The sequence below is a fragment of the Neodiprion lecontei genome, chromosome 2 (genome assembly GCF_021901455.1).
Source record: "Neodiprion lecontei isolate iyNeoLeco1 chromosome 2, iyNeoLeco1.1, whole genome shotgun sequence".
Lineage (NCBI taxonomy): Eukaryota > Metazoa > Arthropoda > Insecta > Hymenoptera > Diprionidae > Neodiprion > Neodiprion lecontei.
This window is the reverse complement of record NC_060261.1, coordinates 34,121,050-34,139,631: the sequence shown is the minus strand read 5'-3', so window position 1 is coordinate 34,139,631 and position 18,582 is coordinate 34,121,050. Positions and strand designations below refer to the sequence as shown.

Genomic DNA, 18,582 nt, shown 5'->3' with positions numbered 1-18,582 from the left:
CGTGAAGAAGTACAGAAGTCAATTAAATGTATCATTTTTTCACAGTTGAGTTGGTTAAGCAATAATAAATTATAGTTTGTTTTATATGTAAATAAAGTCTCTCGAATCCAGCAGAAACAGATTTTAAATAAGATTGATACACGACTTAATGATGCACAAGTTTTCTACTCACAGCTTGTAATAATCTTACACATGGTATTTTTGTTTATTTCTTTAAATCATGAATTATAAAGCTTCAAAAATAAACATCTTGGGTGGATTCAAAAAGAAAATTAGAGTACGTGCAAAATGAGCTACATCAATAATTAAGATTAATAAAACTATATTTCCTTGACATTTCAACAATTGTAGCAAGAATGAGCTAGTTAATTTTATTAATAATTTATTTTCTTCACTGAAAATTTATCGTTAGTGCGCTATTTTTTATGTCGATTAGACACCGTTTTAACCGGGAACCTGTATCTGCTTAATTCTATGATTTAAACTTACCAAACGAGTCTCAGATGTGTCTGAAGCATGTTCCGAGTCTCCGGTTGCATGTCTTTGCTCTCCACTAATCCCACCGCTGCCTTTACGCCGATCTTCTCCAATGTTACGATCCATTGTGTCGAAAACATCTACGGATATATCAGCCACTGGCACACTAGCACTAGCACTAGCACTAGCAGCGCACTCAGATTTTGAATCTGATTTAACCGACAGGGTATCTTCTTCAAATGACAACGATTTGTTGTTCGCTGGGGTGAACAGACGCGAAATGGCATTCCACATCCAGTTAACACTGCATTCCAAACGGGAAATATAACAAACGCAAAAATAAACTAGTCCCAATTTTTCTTATCATATCCTGGGAGAGAAATCAAAATTCAAATCGAAAATAATAATAATAATAATAATAATAAATAAATAAGTGAGGGGAAAATATTGTGTAGAGTGCAATATTCCAAAACTTTTCTGCTCTTAATAAACAAATTCGATTTGAACGACAGGGTTCGGAGATGTATTTTTTTTTTTTCGTCTTTCAGTTGGTATGTTTTGATTTCTTATCACAGTATTCCTCCACTAGGTTCTTAATTAGAAAATTACGAAAACTTAGAGCACACACATATCATTCTGCTTCAAAGAGACGCCGTTCAACGTGAATGATAATGGCAAAATGAGAATTCTCAAACCCTGAGAATGAGTGACGTGTGTAAACGGATAGGTAGATCTACTTGGAGGGAAAGAATGATTCACCCTGTCGTTCATAGATTTTTCTCTTTTTCTTTTTGAAGCGGAATGAAAAGACACACGCATGAATATGAATATGAATGAATGCAGGTACGTACCTAAATAAACGTAACGATAAAAGAAGAGTTGAGAAGAAAGTGGGTGTGTGTGTATTTAAAAATAACGGATGAGGTTATTGAGTGACGATTGATAATAATTTGGGTTTTGAGAATACAAATGTGGATTAGGTGTGAAGAAATCGGTAAATTAGACAGCGACGTCGCACGACAAAGGACGGATGAGCACTTGGTAGTTTTACGAGTGGTGTTTAATTGACAGCCAGAGGATAGATCCACACTATCAAAGAACGGCCCGTGGTGCAGACATCGAGATGAAATATAGTGTGTCTCTATCTGATAAATTCACCAGCTTACGGATGAGACACAGCACATGCACAGCACCGAATCACAGTTTGCTAACGAGGGTTTGGTCATCCAAATCACAATTGTCCGGGTTCACGTTTACACTTCTAATCGAAACGTCAAGTTACCTAACGCGAACAACAACCATTTTGCGAAATATATCCAAGCCTACTGCACGTTTGCCAATCGCCGTAAATGAATACCTCCATTTTGACTACTTGCGAGTGTTGCGAGAACCGTCACTCGAATACGGGATCGAAATCCATGGACGTATCGAAGTGCCGTGAGTTGTACACGGATTTGTGTAGGCACTAGCGCCATCTAGGCTGTACTCCGATAACCTGGCTACGAAAACATCCGACAAACAAGCGCGAAATACACTTTCAAATTTGCTTGTTTCCTCAAAATCTTCGACCGCGGCGGAGCGCGAGGACCGCAGGCGCTAAACTGGACCGCCATTTTCAAATGCACCGGCAGCACTGATTAAGGAATGTTCACAATTAATCTCTAGCTAAAACGTGTTGAATATTCTGATGAAACTTAAGTTGTTATTCGCTTGGTAGTCATCAAGAATTTAGAAATAGACGGATCAAGCGTACTTCTCGGTGACTGGACGGCAAGTGATGCGAGCGACGTGATCATAGAAATTATTGGCGTCGCCCATCTTACGTTTTGGGATGACGTTTGAACATTCTTCAGTTAACAGGTTGGACATTGTTTAACTCAAAGGGCTAACCATAGTCATATTATTCTGAGTTTTTGAATAATTGATATAATATGTTTATGTTTTTAGCGATGATAAAAGGCGCAAATTAGTTGATGTCCTGCTAACAATTAGTCAACAACATTCCTACAGAACGGCTCAAAAACTGAAGGCCGTAATACATATTCCAAATATTTTTACTTAGAATTTAGAGCCTTTTTCATTGTGAATTAACGATAAATAGTAAGTAGGCATAATCATAACTGATCATAACTGTACTTGAGGATACGTAAGCTGATAATATAAATGATGTTCGAATACATCGTCACGTGTACATAATATTTTGCAGCATTTTATCAGAAGTCGAAAAAGTTTCAAAAATTGAAATACGTGCAAAAAAACGAATTGCTACTAGCTGGAAAATACTGTAGTAAATAATCGGTAAACAGACAACCATAGCTGTGTCAGCATGGAAATTAAACAGTAATTTATGTTAATTGCAATCTTGATCGGTTGGTAATTATTATAAAGATGAATGTGTAGCTGGAGAATCATATAATTAAAAAACAAAGATAGCAATATGATGAAAAATGATATGCTGTTTAAATTAATTAAAGCAACTATGGATCTAGCTTGGCAGCTTTTGCAATCACTTGAACACCCGCCAATGCTTCCTTAGCAGTTGGAATTATATACTGAGCTGGCAGAATAAATCCATGCCTTCCCTGGTCCCTGAGCTCAATTGTGTATGGATATTTAATCTTGTGAATAGCTTTTGCCCAATCATCCGCTCCACCGGATGCAGGATATAAAAGGGAAGCACTGTTTCCAACTGTATAAACGCTGCCAGCACCACCTGCTGATTTCATAGCTGCCGCTGCCTGCTTTCCAACTCGTTCCAAATCAGCATAATCTGGCGGTACACGTTTGTCGTAGCCCCAAGGATATAAGATGTATTGGCCATAACTATGGAAGGTTAAATATGCCTGGAAAAAAAAAATATACAATTTCGAAATTGCTAATGTCGACAAAAATTGAATTTGATCTAGATTCCTAGAGTTATAAATAACACGTTTTATAATTTACCTTGAAATTGGCTGCACTTGTAGCAAAGAAAGACTCAATAGCCTTTGTTTCCGGTTCAGAAAATGGTGCAGTGCCAGCAAATATTTCTCGACAAGGTTGTTTACTGGCTCCCTGACCACCCCATCGATAACCAAAGTTCCTGTTTAGATCGGCACCAATGCAAACACCGCCTTTTTCTGGATTTGCTCTATTCTTGCGCCACAAACGATCACCTCTGAAGGTATACTCGTAACTGAACAAAAACAATTCGTACAGAATAATGTTTACACTTCTCTAAGTTTAAACTAAAAAATATTTTCAAACATCACTTCTCGCCTTACCCGTCAGGATTCACCACTGGCAGAATGTAGTAATCTTCTTCCAGCTCCTCGCTGTTTTCTACCAGGTAATTGATGATGTAAGTCACTGCTGCTGGCGATATCCATTCTCTGGCATGGATTCCTCCATCAATCCAAAGTGCGGGTGCTTTAGCATTTCCATTGCTGATTCTTAGCACCTACGACCATTCACATACGAGGAATAATCAATCTCAACTTTTCTATCGCTCGAAATTTCCACAAATAGAAAATAACCAGGGTCTCACCTTGAGTGGTCGACCTTCAACCGAGTTTCCTATAGTCATAACGGAGCACAGATCAGGAAAGGTCTGAGCTAAATAATCAAGGTACCCTGTGATGTCATCCAGCCGATGATAGCTGGACCACTCCATTCGGTGCCCTAAGAAGAACCTCTTTACTATTAGGCTTGAGGCCCAGTAGTCGATAGTGCAGTCTGTGTTATCGTACATCTCACGAATTTACGCAGAGTAATGACTTTGAACAGGCGGTATATTTTAGAACGCGTTTGACAGTTTGGAATACTCTATGAATGTTGTCAAACGTTTCAAAATATCGTCAACAAATATTTTCTCTAACCGCTTCAATCTTCAAAAACACTTTGCAGCATTGTAAACTCGTGAGAATGATCATGCCCATAAGTGGTCAAGCTCACCCCTGTAGCGCCATAAGCTGCTATCACTACTAGCTACAGGATAACGAGGAAAAGGATATGGAGATGGATATCTAGGAGCTTGCAACCGCACCCGCACCTGTTCCCCGGTCCCTGGCTTCCTGGCTTTTGTACCCTGCCACCAAGCATGTCGTGCTAAAAAATGACTATGAAATTCAGGTGATTACGAGCGCAGTGCAGACTTTCAGAAACCAGAAATGTGTTGGGAGATGCGCGTAAACGAGATTCGCGTAAGTTTTATTAGAAATTTTTATGATGTATATCTGATATAGAAGCTTCCAGAGCTCTTGTAATCCTTTTAGAGGAAGATTTATTGGTACAGATGACTATATTTTTGTTCATAGTATAGAATTCTCAGAATATAACAAATTCAAGTCATTCATTACAGTTCGCGTCACGTGGGTAATAATTATAGAAGTATTGCACGTACGGAAAGTAATGCGCTAGTTCATATCAACCAGTAGGGGCCGTGCGGTTTGAAACTCATGTGAACTGTATGTTAATTAGTTATTGCCATCATAAATATAAGGATCCAGGTCACCAGGTTAAAACTTTTGAATCGTAAATCCTACAGATAGAATCACGTTCTAATTCTTTGACGATTGTTTCTCTAATTCACAAAGAGAAGAAATAAATACTCCCCGCATTTTACTATTGACATTTTTCCAGATTTTTCGGCACAGTTCGTACAACATTGATCGTTAATTTGAATTCACTTGTTGAAAAATAATGAATCGGGATTCAAGAAAAAGAGAAATTAAAAAAGGTAGGTATGTTAAGAAACCAAATTCAGTCCCATCGTTTCGCAATTATTCAACAGTGAAAGATAAGCAGAATAGAATAATATGTATCAATCTACAATTTTTTTAAATTCACAAGAAATGACATGCACGTGCGGAATTTCATGTTGATGCTCCTAAACCCTCAAAATAAATAAACGGATGCATTTGGCAATTGGCGCCGGAACAGACGCATAATGAAACTTTCTGCAGGGTATCAAAATTAACTAGAATTGGAAGATACGAGATTGGCGATAACATGAAACGTTCGGTCAGAGCAATTAGATTAGCAGTTATTTAACTCCTCACAAATTAGTATGCAATTTACAGGTATGTTCTACGAAAATAGCAATTGAATGTAAACCTTTCCGGCCTTCGAGTTCCTCCATTGATTCTAAGGATGGAAGTGGGTTTTCCTTATCTATCGCTTGTTGCAGATCCGGAATAATAACATCGTAATTGACGCTTCGCTCTCTGAGGAACCGCGTTACCCGCGGGATATCATCAGGACGTACCATAACGTCGACTGCAGTAGCATTTCCTGCCCATCTCGTCAGATCTGTGCGTATTATACAGACAAATAATCATAATACATGAATCCTAGTGGTAAGATTGTCCTCCTCAAAAGATACGCAGTTTTCTCATCATTTTTCAGTGTGCAGTAGACTTGACGTACCTCCTGTGTCTTGAAGATAGGATAAGTATTCAAACTGCTCCTCGGTAGCGGAAACCCTCCAGACTTGTGAACCCTCATAGGTAACGCGTTCTTCCGGTATTCCTACGGATCGCAATACGACCCCGTCCGAGGGTGCATCGGAAGGCGATTTTATCACAGCTGAAGAAACACTTTGAAGAGCGATTAATGCAAGGAGATAGAACCCGCGGATCCACCTTGGTGATCCCCGCGAAATTGGAGTCGATGACACTATCTGCCGGTGCATTGTCCTCAACTGGCCTGACCGCTACTTGGCTCACCTCTTATATACATACTTAACCGTCTATAAAGAACTCGAAAACTCCGCGACGCCCTCGGAAACCGCATTGGACCGGGTAACGTAACGGTACTCGGACAGTCTGCATAACTCCAGCTCACGATCGGTGAACCTTCCAGTTTTCACGTACATTGACAGAGAAATAAAAAAATTGAAATTAAAACAGGGTGGTATTGATGAAATTCATGCTAAAGTAATCAAAAACCTGTCTTCCCATATCGCTGAACCGCTGAAACATGTAATTAATGATGCATTACAAAATGCTGTGATAATACTTATGTATAAGAGAAGTAATAAACATTTATTGCTAGTGACAAACTATAGTTCAATATACCTGATTTTCAATATTGCTAAAATAATTGAAATAATTATCTACAACAGGATTTTTAACGTTTTAAATAATTATAAAATCTTATCAAAAAAGTAATTTGGCTTCGTTAAAAATTGTGGAACAACTGATGCACTTGACAAGATCACCAATTTGATACTAGAAAAAATAGATAATTTTCCGACAGCTATAACTTTTTTTTGACCTTGCCAAACTATTTGACACATTAGACCACAAAATTCTTCTGCATAAAATAAACACCTATGGAATCAGAAGTGTTGCTCATAAGCTTTTTATCAGCTATCTTAGTAATGGGCTGCAACGAGTTAAAACTAATGATATAGTAACTTATTACCATACTAGAGTGGCTAAAGGTACAATACTTGGACATTTGTGGGTTAATTATATGATAGTGATCTTCTTGATACTATGCCCGATGATATTGTTTTTTCTTATACTGATGATACTGTCATAATATCGTATGATACAACTTGGACAGGTGTAGAATCAAAAATCAGCGCCGGATCTGGGATGTTTCCATGTGTGGGGGAGGGGGGGGGTGGGCATGACCTATGACTGCCGCCCTCTACCACTGACTTAATCTAATTATCTACTCAATTTCCTTTTTTAAGTTCTGGAAATTCATTCGGGCATTTCAGAAAAGTAGGTGTTGCAATAATAGTACTGGGAGTGTGGCGGCGTGACGTAATGTTTCGTCATAGTGCCCTATGCTCCGACTTGGCGCTGTTTGAACAAGTTCCAAATGTACGAGTATATTATGTTTTCTCTGATTGATTATTTTACGAACTACAAACATCTAAAATCTCATATGGTATTCATTTTTCTATGTATTATATGAGATATAGTTGATTGAATATTCTGAGATATTTCATGTAACGTAGATGGCACGGTAAAAAATGTTCAGATGACAAAGGTTTGAATGAGAAATACAAGTGAAAAATAGCGAAAATATCTGTTGCAAAATGATTTGTATATTGCGAATGAAGAAAATTGAAGTACTCGCTGAAAATCTATTTCTGTAATTCTCAGGGTCTATCAGACTCTGTTCTCAAGTTTACATGTTATCAAGATTTTACACAAATTTTTTCGAATTTTTACCCAAAATATGAAAAATTTGTAAAATGAGGTCTCCTAGATCCAGAGTATACTCAGTGATAGAAAAAATAGGTGTGTACTCCGAAGGTTAATGGATAGAAGTGATTCATTCGGAAATGAACATTCACTGCATAAAAATTTAGAAATTAACTGGTAGATATTAATTGAATATTCAGAATCTTCAAGTATTTTCTCAAATATGTTGGGGATAAGGGCATGAGCCCAGAACAAAAAATTTTTTGTTAATGTGATTTGTTTGAATAAAAAATCAACCCACACGAAAATTCTGAAGAAATGTGTTACAGGTTGATATGTAAACAACATATTCATCCTAAGAGAACCCGTTTTCTTAACTCTGTTCGTTCATGACTGATAGAAAATAAAAAATTTCATGAAAAAACCTCTAGGAACATGTGAAGTAAGTATATTCAAATTTTTTTTTATATTCTATTATCAAGTAAAATATCTTCGTCAAATGTGTTCGCAATCCTCGAACTGGCTTTCTTCCTTTTTGCCTGCCCATGAACTTACCGCCCGGGGCAAGAACTCTGATTTGATACAACAACAAATAAATACATAAATATGCACGAGTTTTGACGCTCCTGACAGATAGGACTTGGCTACACGAAGAAAAAATAGAGATATGCGACGAGATAACGTTCGTCCCCTAATTAGAAAACCGGACTCGAAACTTTCAACATTAAATAATCACCTTCTATTGATGGTTACTCAATGCTTTCAGCCTTAAATTACGAAAGAATAAAACGTAGCATTGGCATTCCTAAATTTACAACCATATAATTTTCTCTATCCTCGAATGAGATAAGCAACAATCGCCTGGGAAGATTTTCTTCAAAATTCTCAAAATTCTTCAATGCACTTATAGCAACTATTCTCGTTTCTGGAAAATATCGCACTTTAGGCAAGTACCCGTTACCATAATTAAGCTGCAGATCAGATCTGTATAAAAAAAAAAGTACATAACGTAATATTTTAATTATTTATTTACTTTTTACCTGTAACGCAGTATCAACCTTTTTACCTTGAGTAAATTAGATTCCGAAGCTTCGCACTTCCTAATGTACGTCACAGTTAGAAATATCATGTTTTCAAAAACTCATCCAACTGCATAGTCGTATCACTTGAATTATTGTACAGTAATGACAAGTGTGCTTCAATTAATATTTACAAAATACAATACGTAAACAATACCAAAAATAAGTGCATGCCAATTTTTCAACTCTGAATGAAGTATGAAACAAAATTTATAATCGTGCCCATTGATTAGTTTCATCAACACAAATATCAAGCACAGCCTTATTTTAATCCAACTAAGACATTTTCCCATCAATTTGTTCCATCAGGACCTGATCTACCCGTAATTTTTGGCATCTTCTTATTTGTCGAATCTTCGAGTTCTTTCGGTTTATAATAATGGGGTGCTACTTCGAGAAGCCATTTACTTTCGATCTCTGTTACCTGTAAATGATTGATTAAGTTAGAAACTAAGTTCTTCTCCAGAACTTGGACATAAGCGTGATTTTTATTTCCAAACTAATGTTAACTAACATCATTACCTGTCGCATGAATTCTTTGGTAGTAAATACGAGCTCGTGATAAAGCAGCCATCGAGGTAGTTCTTGGAACAGAGAGCTATTTGGATGGATGGAAACAGTCTGATTGTGTTTGGCTGTTTTGTAGTGACCACCTTTCGAAAGGCGTGAAACATGATAAAAGTAACCAGCCGTTATTGCCTGCAAATTAGTTATAAAGTAATATCAAATGTACAATACACACATAAAAATAACAAATAATCAGATCAAGTGAAAATGTTCAATTAGCAGGAATACCTTTCGTATGTTAATTGTTTCATCAATACCAGATATCAACTCCATTTCAACTCTTTGCATTAAGCTTACAAGTTGTTCTCTGACGTCCCTAGCTCTCTTCATGGACCTATCAAGAATGAAAATTAAATTATACTTAATTCATTGTTACAATATTCATTTGTAAATGGCAGATACTGAGCGTTGAACCTGAACACGATCGGGATAAAAAAGCTAGGACAAAAAATTACCTATGCTGAATGAAGTTTTCATAACACCAATGGGTGCTAAAGTCGCTCTGCTGCCACTGATTGTAAACGTTCAGTAAAGTGAGATGATCCCCTCCAGGAACGTGAAAATTTTTTCTTGCAGTATCTGCATGGATGATCTTGTCTTTCGGACGGTAAAAAATAGCTCCATTAACAGATAGCATCGCAGCAATAGTCGCTATCTCCTCTGAGCAACGATAGCGTTCACTAGCTAAGAGCATTTTGGCCATCATTGGGTCTAGAGGGAACTCCGCCATCCTACGACCAAGTTTTGTCAGTTCTCCACGATGATTTAAAGCCCCTAGTGCGTATAGCTGTTCTAATGCCAAGACCAAGGTTTCATGCGGTGGAGGATCCAAAAAATCGAAATGTACCAAATCGTTTATGCCTAGTGCCTTCAATGTCAACACTGCATTACCTGCATTATTAATTTTGTTCATGTACACGCTAACGGGATCTGCATATTCCTATTTTAGGCTGTTATTCTCACAGATAGTATTTGTTTCCCTAATAGTATAACACTGACTCCAGAACAGACATTTTGAATCAATAATTATCCAAAATGCGATTTTTATACTAAGTCTAAATATACAAAATTATTCTGTTTTTCCAAGGAAAGTAGATCAACGTATACTTGAAACATTTATTTTTCATTTCTAGTCGCTTTGTAGAGATATCTCTATCAGATGAATAGACATCATGTCAGTGTCACAAAAATGAGTGGAATTGCCAATATAATGACGTTCGTTGTTCTCTGCCTTTGGCGAAGTTATGAACTTTGAGACTATCTCTGCGATTGACAGCCAATTTGAAAATATACTGTACCAAGATTAATCCTCTGTATTTCGGGAACGGTGTTATCTTCAAGTTCGTGCTGATATGCCCAAGCAGTATACAAGCGGAAGCATTTTCCCGGGGCGACTCTGCCAGCTCTGCCTGCTCTTTGATTGGCTGAAGCTTTACTAATTGGAACAACCATCAAGCTCTCCATTCCTGTTCGAGAATTGAAATTATTCTGCTTGGCAAAGCCAGGATCAATCACATAGACGATATTATCTATTGTCAATGATGTCTCAGCAATATTTGTTGCTAGGACTACCTGTTAACAAATAACCAGCTCGATTGTAATTAACAGAAGAAGTTTAAACAACTATTCAAAATCATAATGGAATATTTGTTACCTTACGAGCTCCAGGAGGTGTAGGTTGAAATATCTTTGCTTGCATATCACTGGGTAAGTTGGCATAAACTGGTAAGATAAGAAGCTCAGCCAATTTAGTCCCCAATCTTCTGACACGTTCCTGCAACATCTCCTGGCATGTCTCTATTTCATCCTGACCTATCAGATACAGTCAAACTTGTTACAGAACTGTGAACATAGCTCAGCCACGAATATAAAAACAAAATATTCGAACTACATTTTTTACTTAATGCAAATTCAATAAATGCTTACCAGTAAGAAAGACAAGTACATCTCCGGATGGTTGAGTAGCGTGTATTTGAAGAATAGATACAACGCAAGCGTCAATGTAATCAGCCTCTGGTGCCTTTGTATAGTAAATGTCAACAGGAAATCTTCGGCCAGGTATGCGAAAGATTGGTGCCTCGTCAAAAAATTCACTGAACTTTGTGGCATCTAGTGTAGCCGAAGATATCAACAGCTTGAGGTCTGTACGAAATCTTGTTATGTCTTTGACCAAACCAAACAAAATGTCTGTATGCAATGTTCTTTCGTGAGCTTCATCTATGATCATCACACTGAAAATTCAATCAGATTCGATACTTTTACTTGTAGTCTTACATAGGTATATGGATCTATATAATGACTTTTTGCTGTCAAACATGGATCTATGCAATAAATTAAACTGACTGTACAATTTCTTGAAGTAGAAATTAGGTTTTATTATTTTGAAAAAAGTTAAGCATACACTTAAGGACAAATACCTGTAAGTAGCAAGATCTGGTTCACTAAGGAACTCACGATGTAAAGTTCCGTCAGTCATGTATTTGATACGGGTACGCTGAGAAGTACAGTCTTCAAATCGAATAGCATATCCAACTTCGTTTCCTAATTTAACAGCCATTTCATGTGCAACTCTTGCGGCAACAGACATTGCAGCAACTCTTCTGGGCTGAGTGCAGCCTATGACTTTACTGTCATCAGCAAAACCAGCCTGATATAAATACTGTGGAATCTGAGTTGTTTTGCCAGAACCAGTTTCGCCCTCAATAATTAACACCTGTTCAGACATAACATAAATCTTACAGTAAAAAAAGTACAAGGCAAATGAATGAGAGTAACGTAATACAGATATCAAATTTCACCTGATGATCCCTGATAGCCTGTATCAAGTCATTTTTAAAAGGATATATAGGAAGACTTTTCTGTGTCTCTTCAATGGTAGTTAAAACTTTCATTTCCTTCGGAGGAGAAACAGCTTGTTTCTTATGCTTGGAGCTTCCTGGTATCTGCAGCGCCTGGACAAACTCTACTTCATCTTCCAGCAACAGATCATAATCCTGTTTAGCTGTAAAAAATTAAATATTCCTTAAAAATTATAAATAAGCAAATCTTACTGATAATTGTGAGAAGAATTATTACCTTTTCTATCTTTTGCCCCAAAACGAAATACTGCTGATGACATCTGGTCCGACTCCCATTTGCTTTGCTCAGATTGCGGTGGTTCTGGGTCAACAGTTTCAGGCTCAACAGCATCTTTGCCTCGTTCATGAGGCATGTGATACCTTTGCACCCGTTCCATTTCACGCGCCTTCTCATGCTCTTTGGCAAGCTGAAGTAGCTGCTTTTTATGTTCTCGTTCCCTCTTTTCGCGCTCAGTCAGGCTGTTAAATGAATTTGATTTATAATTTTGAAAATCAATACTTCAATCCAACCAGAAAAGTATTCTACTCCTGTAAAACTCACATCTCATCTCCAAAGAGATATTCATCGTCTAATATGTCAGCCTCGAGCTCAGCTACCTTATCTTCCTTTCGTTTCTCTAAATACTTCCTCCGCGATTCGACGCGAAGTTTAGGAATAAGCTTATCACGAGATTGAGTTTCCATAACCTTAAGTCTCTTGGCTGCTTCCGCTGCAAATTTGATAATATTAAGTGTATGAATGTCACCACTAAGTGATTGTATAAAGCTGATAAAACAACTTAGGACATTTTGCCTAAACTTACCAGCCCCGGATCCAGCTGGTGTAGCAACCTTGCGCACCTTCGTATCATCTTTGGACTTGAGACGTTTGGCAAATTCATCCCTTTCCTTAATATCCCTTTTGCGCCTCTCCTCTTCGCTGTCACTGTCACTGTCTTCTGGCGACGATTGCTTCCTCCTATACTTGCTCATTTTCTGTTTCTAAAATCCTCAACGACTCATCTAGGCTAAGTCCTGAATTATATCACAACGGTTAGTAACTGAAATGAAGGTTGAAGCAGATTATTAAATTTCGATGTTATCGCTGGACAACAGATGAATACTCACTAACAGTTCTGGTAAATGTATGAAAACTGTTTAACGTGCGTATTTTACGGGACCGGGAATGATAATACGATTGTTAAACAACAAACCACGATACAAAAAAACCTGACCACTAATTTGAAATAGTTTGAAATCAGCCATAAAAATCGTGTTTGAGATGCACACACATTCGGGTAAATAAGTTTGCCTTTTGGAACGGTCGAGGAAAACAATAATAATCATAATAAAGTCACAATATAAAAATTGAATAACCCGGGTACATTTTAAAATTACACAATGAAAGTGATGTGTATAACAAATTAGAAAAAGTGCTCAAATCTTAAAAATATCAATTTAGTAATGGATGATATTCAGAAAAATGACAAAAGGACTGAAAATTTTTATTCCGACGCTGCCAACTACTGGTCTAAAGTCCCAGCCACAGAGGATGGAATGTTAGGAGGATTTGGGTTCATTTCGAACACAGATATCGAAGGGTCGGAATTATTTCTAAGATCAGCCTTCAAGGTACGGTATTCAGTCAAATTTACACAAAATTGTGTTTCATAAATATTTTATTGATGCTCGCCACATTGATGCCGAGATACCTAGGAACGTAACCTCAAAATTCAAACCCACATGTGCTTTCGTATAATTTTGGAATCCATCTGAAGGCTGATTCCAAAAATATATTTTGATCTATATTCTGTGATTTCCATATAACGCACGTTTCAGTTAAAAAATCCTCCGAGAAAAGAATATGCTTTAGACTGTGGTTCTGGGATTGGCAGAATATCAAAACATCTACTTACCAAACACTTCAAAAAAGTTGATTTGGTTGAGCAAAATTCCGAGTTTCTAGAAGCAGCAAAAACTTACCTCGCTGGTCGTACAAAAAGAGTTGGGGAATTTTTTCCCATAGGTATGAAAGTAAAAGCCTGAGAATCTTAAATAATTTACATATAATACATGTAATACTTTACAGGATATTACTCTTACAGGTCTGCAAAACTTTTGTCCTGAAGTAGGGAAGTATGATGTCATATGGTGTCAATGGGTTTTAGGACATCTACAAGATAACGATTTTATAAAATTTTTCAGCCACTGTCAGTTAGTAACATTTGCTATTCATATTTTGTTTCAGTATTGTAATTTACAGTGGAAATGAGAATTTACCGTATAATTTACAATGTAAAATAGTAATCTGTAACTTTGTAAAATATATTCAACAGGGCAGGACTCAAAGAGAATGGCGTGGTAATAGTAAAAGAAAATATAACAAGTTCTGAAAACGTTGAAGTTGATACACAGGATTCCTCAGTAACACGCCCACTGAAGGAATTACAACGTTTATTCGATCTGGCTGGATTTTCTTCTGTAAAGGAACAAAAACAATCCAGACTTCCACGAGGTCTTTATCCTGTTTATATGTTCATATTACGACCTAGAAAAATCATACGGAATTCTGTGAGCAATGTACTACAGTAGAAATAAATAGTTCACAATTATCACATAGATCAGTTTAATTCCGACATTGCACACAACAATAAATATATATATATGATGATTGTTAATATTTAATTCTTTGATATGAATGAAATTGTAAAGAAAAACAAGAAAGACCACTTGAAAACCATACACAAGAATAATTTTTAAAAATTTTAACACTTTTTAATTCAATAAAGTTTATACTCAACTGGTTTAATTTTTTCAGATACAAAGTGTCGATTCACTAAATAAAAATATTTCAATACTCTTAAATTTACCATAGTTTAATTTCATTTTGGTCTGATTTTTTCATACATGAAGTGTTGATTCGCTTCCTGCGGCGTTGAGTTTATAACACGCTTTTTTACTGCGTGAAAATGAGCCAAAACATGCATGTATAAATCATTCTCCATCTGCCATACTTGCGAATTTTGAATTTTCTTCACAGTTTCTGGGAGAGGGTCAATTTTTTGGGTAGTTTGTCGTAAGTGGGACTTGCTATCTGAAAAAATTAATTGATTTGAGATTTTTTTAAATTATCACAAACTGTAGTTGCGTTATATTGTAAAGACATTGCCAGTGGATAAAAGTAGTAGACTAGAAAAATTATTAAAAATTTGATTGAATTTTAAAACATGCTATGCTTTACTATTATCAATCCTTAATATCTAACACGTGTCTTACTATGCATAAAGTGATCATAGGCTCCTTTGAAAAATCGTGGTAGTGTAGCCTGAAGAGTTTGTACAAATTCTGGTAATTCTTCTGTGACTCCAACTAGGAGGTAGTGTTTTTCTACATTTCTTTTAGCTTCTGCAACTGCCCATGGATTACCGACTTCCCTTTAATCAATTAAATCATTACATTCAACTAAATATACGTTTGTGATTATAAAAGATAAGAAATTGCACAATAATTCTCAGTCAATTGATTTCCAAGCATATTAAGTGTAAAAACTTCATACCAACAAGCAGGTTCGTGTCCACAGAGGAACGGAACTTGAAGCCACATATTGTTTGGATCACAGTCAGGTTGTCCATGTCTGACGCACTCGTCGAATGTCTGTAAGATGTAAGGTATGTTATCTTCACAAAGGATAATCTTACAAGGAAGAAAGAAGCGGAATATGCTAATTGATAATACCTTGGTGTCGCCATGCTTTTTTCTTATTAAGTGTGGTCGGAAATTATCTCCATATCTTAGAAAGTAGTAATAAGATACGAATCTGTCCAAAGGTTTTCGTAATAAATTTATATACAACGGTGTACGCTTAACTCCGAATCTGAAAATAATCAATTAAGTCGTTGAATATATTGAATTTCTCTCAAAGTTCTCACATACTTACAAAGATACTCACTTTTCAAAGTTTAAAAAAGCTACGTGACCATGATAAAAAGCTGGTTTCATTGCATCCCATTGAGTAATATTATTTACAAATTGTACCTGAAAGATAAGTCTATTATCGTAAACGCTATTTTAATTCCTTCAAATATATGCATTCAATACCGAAACATTTGAACTTCTGTTAAATAAAACAATGCATTTCAGTTTTGTGCACGTGATTCTATACCAGTATATTAGAGGTCAAACACTGTGCACAAAATTTTGGATGTTTGGATTGTTTCAATCAAAATTAGCACATTTATCTGTCAACTCCTGGGGCAATAGATGGTTTCTTAGTAAATACCTGATTTGGAAGAGTAAGTGTATGCATGTTGTTGGTGACATTGATGTGTAAGGAATGATACTTGTTTTGTTTGCATAGATCATATACTATGCCCACAAAACTTGTGGAGCCTGTCTTTGGTACTCTGTTGTATATCACGACCACATCATCGACACTTGATAATGGGCTGTCCTCAGTGTGACTAAGCGATTCGATGTTGTTTCGCTTTTCCATCTGAGCCAATGCATTTTCTGAAATTAACAGAATCAGGTTGAACGTTGTTTGACTATAATTTTCTATGCATCTGTGATATAACATAAAGTTGTATCACATTTGATTAATGATAAATTAGTAAAAATACTTACGCAGGATTTTAGTACTTTCTTCAAGGTAACTGATTCTTATTTTGAAATATAGAATTAAGAGTATTAATACTATCACGAAAAACCACTGTACTGGAAATGTTCTCACTATCATTTTAAACGAAAATATTGCAACAAGGTTAGGCGACAAGCGAACGATGCAAGCATCGCGCTGTCAGCGATGAAAATAAAGCGCTGTCACACACACTTATGCATAGCTCAGCAGCCTAGCTGTTCTCCCCTCTCCTGGCCCCACTCCATGGGTAGAGAGACAGAGAGGATGGGAGAATTATTATCTTCTGTCCTTTAAGAACCGATTCAAATCCGTTCACAGGTCGCTTACGCCGTTGCTTACGCTCTATTTTGGCCGTGTTCGTAAATTGACTGACAGTACTCAAAATTCCCTAGGACAGAGTCAGAGCTATTCACGAACTTGGAAGCGCAAAAGAGATAAAAGATTGCTGACCGTACTGTCAGTCAATTTTCGAACACGTCTTTTATATATCTCTGTGGTCTCAATGGCCGAGTGAAAACACCACGTAAGCTATACGCAACACGATCAAATGCTTTAGAGGATTGCCGTAATATAGGACGTCAGGCGAATTTTGAATTTTACGACCACTTACGGAGCTAATGCTAGTCCTCAGATCTCTACAATAAATAACTACTCACAGTTAGTCTCGGTGACGGCGCGCTCTGTGGGAGATATAATTAACTACTCTTAAGTCAGCATCGTTAACGTAAAGTCGGTATAAAGTTTTGTAATTTAACAGATGCTTTATGAAAGAATATTTTTCGAATTTGAAAAATTTCTAAGCCAAACTAACTCATATGTTAAGAATATTTGTCTTGTCAATTTTTTGAATTTTGTTAACTTGACATATGGCTTTATACGAAAGAACACAAAAGTGTTGATGCATACGGCCACTGAATTGAAATCCTTGACTTCCTGTAGCTAAAATCCAGGTTCCGGTCACGAATCCCTCTTTCTTCAAGCCAAACAGCAGCAAGATGGTTTGTGGATTTCTTACTGCGGTTATCCGTATTTATCCAAAGAATCCATTTTCATACATAATTTTACAAATAAAATACACAAATTCAGGTTAATTTTACGTATTGCCGGTCTGTAAAATCATACCCATAATCTAGACTTGCTTCTTTCTTTTAACCTGAATAAAACATTATTACATTGGCGGTTTCCATGTGGAATTGTTGTTTAGGTGTTCTAAGCGTGACGTTATGTGAGTGTTCTATTGATATTTCAGGGTAAGGTCAAGTGCTCCGAGCTGAGGAGGAAAGACAAGAAGGAGTTGCTCAAACAGCTCGATGAGCTCAAAACTGAATTGACGAATTTGAGAGTTGCCAAAGTGACAGGAGGTGCCGCTTCCAAACTCTCAAAAATGTAAGCTGTTCTAACCCCTTATAGTTTAATCTTTCGCTCTGAATCACTTATGTTATATTTATGTGATAAGTAGTAGCCGGTTTACTGTTATTGTCAAATGTAATGAATGACTAAAGCTGCCTAATTTACAATGAATTTCTCTTTACCTTCAGTCGCGTCGTTCGCAAAGCTATTGCTCGTGTGTACATTGTTATGCACCAGTATCAAAAGGAGAATTTACGACGCTTGTTCAAGAATAAGAAGTACAAGCCCTTAGACTTGAGGCCAAAGAAGACCAGAGCAATTCGCAGGGCCTTGACTCCTTACCAGGCGAGTCGTAAGACTCTGAAAGAAATTCGCAAGCGATCTGCATTCCCCATCAGGAAATATGCCGTGAAAGCTTAAACACAGTTCAATTTCTTACTCAAAAAATTAAAACAAAATTTATCAATAAAACTATTCTATGGTAGTTTATTTAA

At 36.7% G+C, this 18,582-nt stretch overlaps 6 protein-coding genes and 1 long non-coding RNA gene across 21 annotated transcripts in view; 3 read left to right on the top strand and 4 right to left on the bottom strand.

Moving 5' to 3' along the window:
• Positions 1-1,846, bottom strand: part of LOC107226190 (patronin) — a 40,417-nt gene extending 38,571 nt beyond the window's left edge. For 10 of the 14 annotated variants that reach the window (XM_046732775.1, XM_046732777.1, XM_046732781.1 and 7 more), the window contains exons 1-2: positions 1,636-1,846; positions 490-781 (exon numbers count right to left, since the gene is read on the bottom strand). In XM_046732775.1, coding sequence (XP_046588731.1) covers positions 490-781; positions 1,636-1,703 — 360 coding nt within the window. In that variant the 5' untranslated portion in view covers positions 1,704-1,846. Of the gene's footprint in view, positions 1-489; positions 848-1,328 lie in introns of all 14 variants that reach the window. The other 4 variants (XM_015666911.2, XM_046732778.1, XM_046732779.1 and 1 more) reach the window with 4 other exon arrangements.
• Positions 1,847-1,885: 39 nt separating this feature from the next.
• On the top strand, positions 1,886-2,928 carry LOC124293127. Its single transcript, XR_006903051.1, has 2 exons — positions 1,886-2,337; positions 2,425-2,928. It is a non-coding gene; the product is annotated as an uncharacterized LOC124293127 (long non-coding RNA).
• LOC107226207 (carboxypeptidase B) lies at positions 2,364-6,180 on the bottom strand. The gene is made up of 6 exons (XM_015666939.2): positions 5,884-6,180; positions 5,572-5,766; positions 4,004-4,137; positions 3,741-3,916; positions 3,421-3,652; positions 2,364-3,320 (listed from the first exon to the last, which is right to left on the bottom strand). Exons 1-6 carry the CDS (start codon positions 6,146-6,148, stop codon positions 2,955-2,957), a joined length of 1,368 nt encoding a protein of 455 aa, XP_015522425.1. The 5' UTR covers positions 6,149-6,180; the 3' UTR covers positions 2,364-2,954.
• A 2,449-nt stretch (positions 6,181-8,629) lies between these two features.
• LOC107226198 (probable pre-mRNA-splicing factor ATP-dependent RNA helicase mog-4) lies at positions 8,630-13,371 on the bottom strand. Of its 2 annotated transcripts, none has more exons than XM_015666931.2 (13): positions 13,231-13,371; positions 12,927-13,137; positions 12,665-12,833; positions 12,341-12,582; positions 12,064-12,266; positions 11,683-11,978; positions 11,192-11,496; positions 10,920-11,077; positions 10,564-10,837; positions 9,721-10,156; positions 9,494-9,599; positions 9,221-9,397; positions 8,630-9,122 (listed from the first exon to the last, which is right to left on the bottom strand). In XM_015666931.2, the coding sequence occupies exons 2-13, from the start codon at positions 13,093-13,095 to the stop codon at positions 8,991-8,993; spliced, it is 2,667 nt and encodes an 888-aa protein (XP_015522417.1). In that variant the 5' UTR covers positions 13,096-13,137; positions 13,231-13,371; the 3' UTR covers positions 8,630-8,990. The 2 variants fall into 2 exon arrangements, with proteins under 2 accessions (XP_015522417.1, XP_015522415.1); XM_015666929.2 differs by having other exon boundaries at positions 12,927-13,163; positions 13,231-13,367.
• A 71-nt stretch (positions 13,372-13,442) lies between these two features.
• On the top strand, positions 13,443-15,188 carry LOC107226169 (N-terminal Xaa-Pro-Lys N-methyltransferase 1). Its single transcript, XM_015666880.2, has 4 exons — positions 13,443-13,734; positions 13,942-14,128; positions 14,208-14,316; positions 14,439-15,188. The coding sequence occupies exons 1-4, from the start codon at positions 13,567-13,569 to the stop codon at positions 14,692-14,694; spliced, it is 720 nt and encodes a 239-aa protein (XP_015522366.1). The 5' UTR covers positions 13,443-13,566; the 3' UTR covers positions 14,695-15,188.
• Positions 14,211-16,919, bottom strand: LOC107226203 (heparin sulfate O-sulfotransferase). The gene is made up of 8 exons (XM_015666936.2): positions 16,726-16,919; positions 16,382-16,611; positions 16,052-16,137; positions 15,838-15,976; positions 15,659-15,756; positions 15,379-15,536; positions 14,973-15,196; positions 14,211-14,650 (listed from the first exon to the last, which is right to left on the bottom strand). The coding sequence occupies exons 1-7, from the start codon at positions 16,835-16,837 to the stop codon at positions 14,985-14,987; spliced, it is 1,035 nt and encodes a 344-aa protein (XP_015522422.2). The 5' UTR covers positions 16,838-16,919; the 3' UTR covers positions 14,211-14,650; positions 14,973-14,984.
• Positions 16,920-17,608: 689 nt separating this feature from the next.
• On the top strand, positions 17,609-18,582 carry LOC107226179 (60S ribosomal protein L35). The gene is made up of 3 exons (XM_015666891.2): positions 17,609-17,736; positions 17,988-18,124; positions 18,277-18,582. Exons 1-3 carry the CDS (start codon positions 17,734-17,736, stop codon positions 18,506-18,508), a joined length of 372 nt encoding a protein of 123 aa, XP_015522377.1. The 5' UTR covers positions 17,609-17,733; the 3' UTR covers positions 18,509-18,582.

Excerpts from the sequence above, each read along its gene's own strand:
- LOC107226207 (XM_015666939.2), bottom strand. The coding sequence starts at position 6,148 with ATGCACCGGCAGATAGTGTCATCGACTCCAATTTCGCGGGGATCACCA. Across the intron at positions 4,138-5,571 it reads GGAACTCGAAGGCCGGAAAG|GGCACCGAATGGAGTGGTCC; the intron begins GTTTACATTCAA and ends GGTTCTTCTTAG. Across the intron at positions 3,917-4,003 it reads TTGAAGGTCGACCACTCAAG|GTGCTAAGAATCAGCAATGG; the intron begins GTGAGACCCTGG and ends GAATGGTCGTAG.
- LOC107226203 (XM_015666936.2), bottom strand. The coding sequence starts at position 16,837 with ATGATAGTGAGAACATTTCCAGTACAGTGGTTTTTCGTGATAGTATTA. Across the intron at positions 16,138-16,381 it reads CACTTACTCTTCCAAATCAG|GTACAATTTGTAAATAATAT; the intron begins GTATTTACTAAG and ends CTTATCTTTCAG. Across the intron at positions 15,977-16,051 it reads GCTTTTTTAAACTTTGAAAA|ATTCGGAGTTAAGCGTACAC; the intron begins GTGAGTATCTTT and ends GATTATTTTCAG.
- LOC107226169 (XM_015666880.2), top strand. The coding sequence starts at position 13,567 with ATGGATGATATTCAGAAAAATGACAAAAGGACTGAAAATTTTTATTCC. Across the intron at positions 13,735-13,941 it reads TTCTAAGATCAGCCTTCAAG|TTAAAAAATCCTCCGAGAAA; the intron begins GTACGGTATTCA and ends CGCACGTTTCAG. Across the intron at positions 14,129-14,207 it reads TGGGGAATTTTTTCCCATAG|GTCTGCAAAACTTTTGTCCT; the intron begins GTATGAAAGTAA and ends TTACTCTTACAG.
- LOC107226198 (XM_015666931.2), bottom strand. The coding sequence starts at position 13,095 with ATGAGCAAGTATAGGAGGAAGCAATCGTCGCCAGAAGACAGTGACAGT. Across the intron at positions 11,078-11,191 it reads TGTACTTGTCTTTCTTACTG|GTCAGGATGAAATAGAGACA; the intron begins GTAAGCATTTAT and ends TGTATCTGATAG. Across the intron at positions 10,838-10,919 it reads CACCTCCTGGAGCTCGTAAG|GTAGTCCTAGCAACAAATAT; the intron begins GTAACAAATATT and ends ATTTGTTAACAG.
- LOC107226179 (XM_015666891.2), top strand. Across the intron at positions 18,125-18,276 it reads GCTTCCAAACTCTCAAAAAT|TCGCGTCGTTCGCAAAGCTA; the intron begins GTAAGCTGTTCT and ends CTTTACCTTCAG.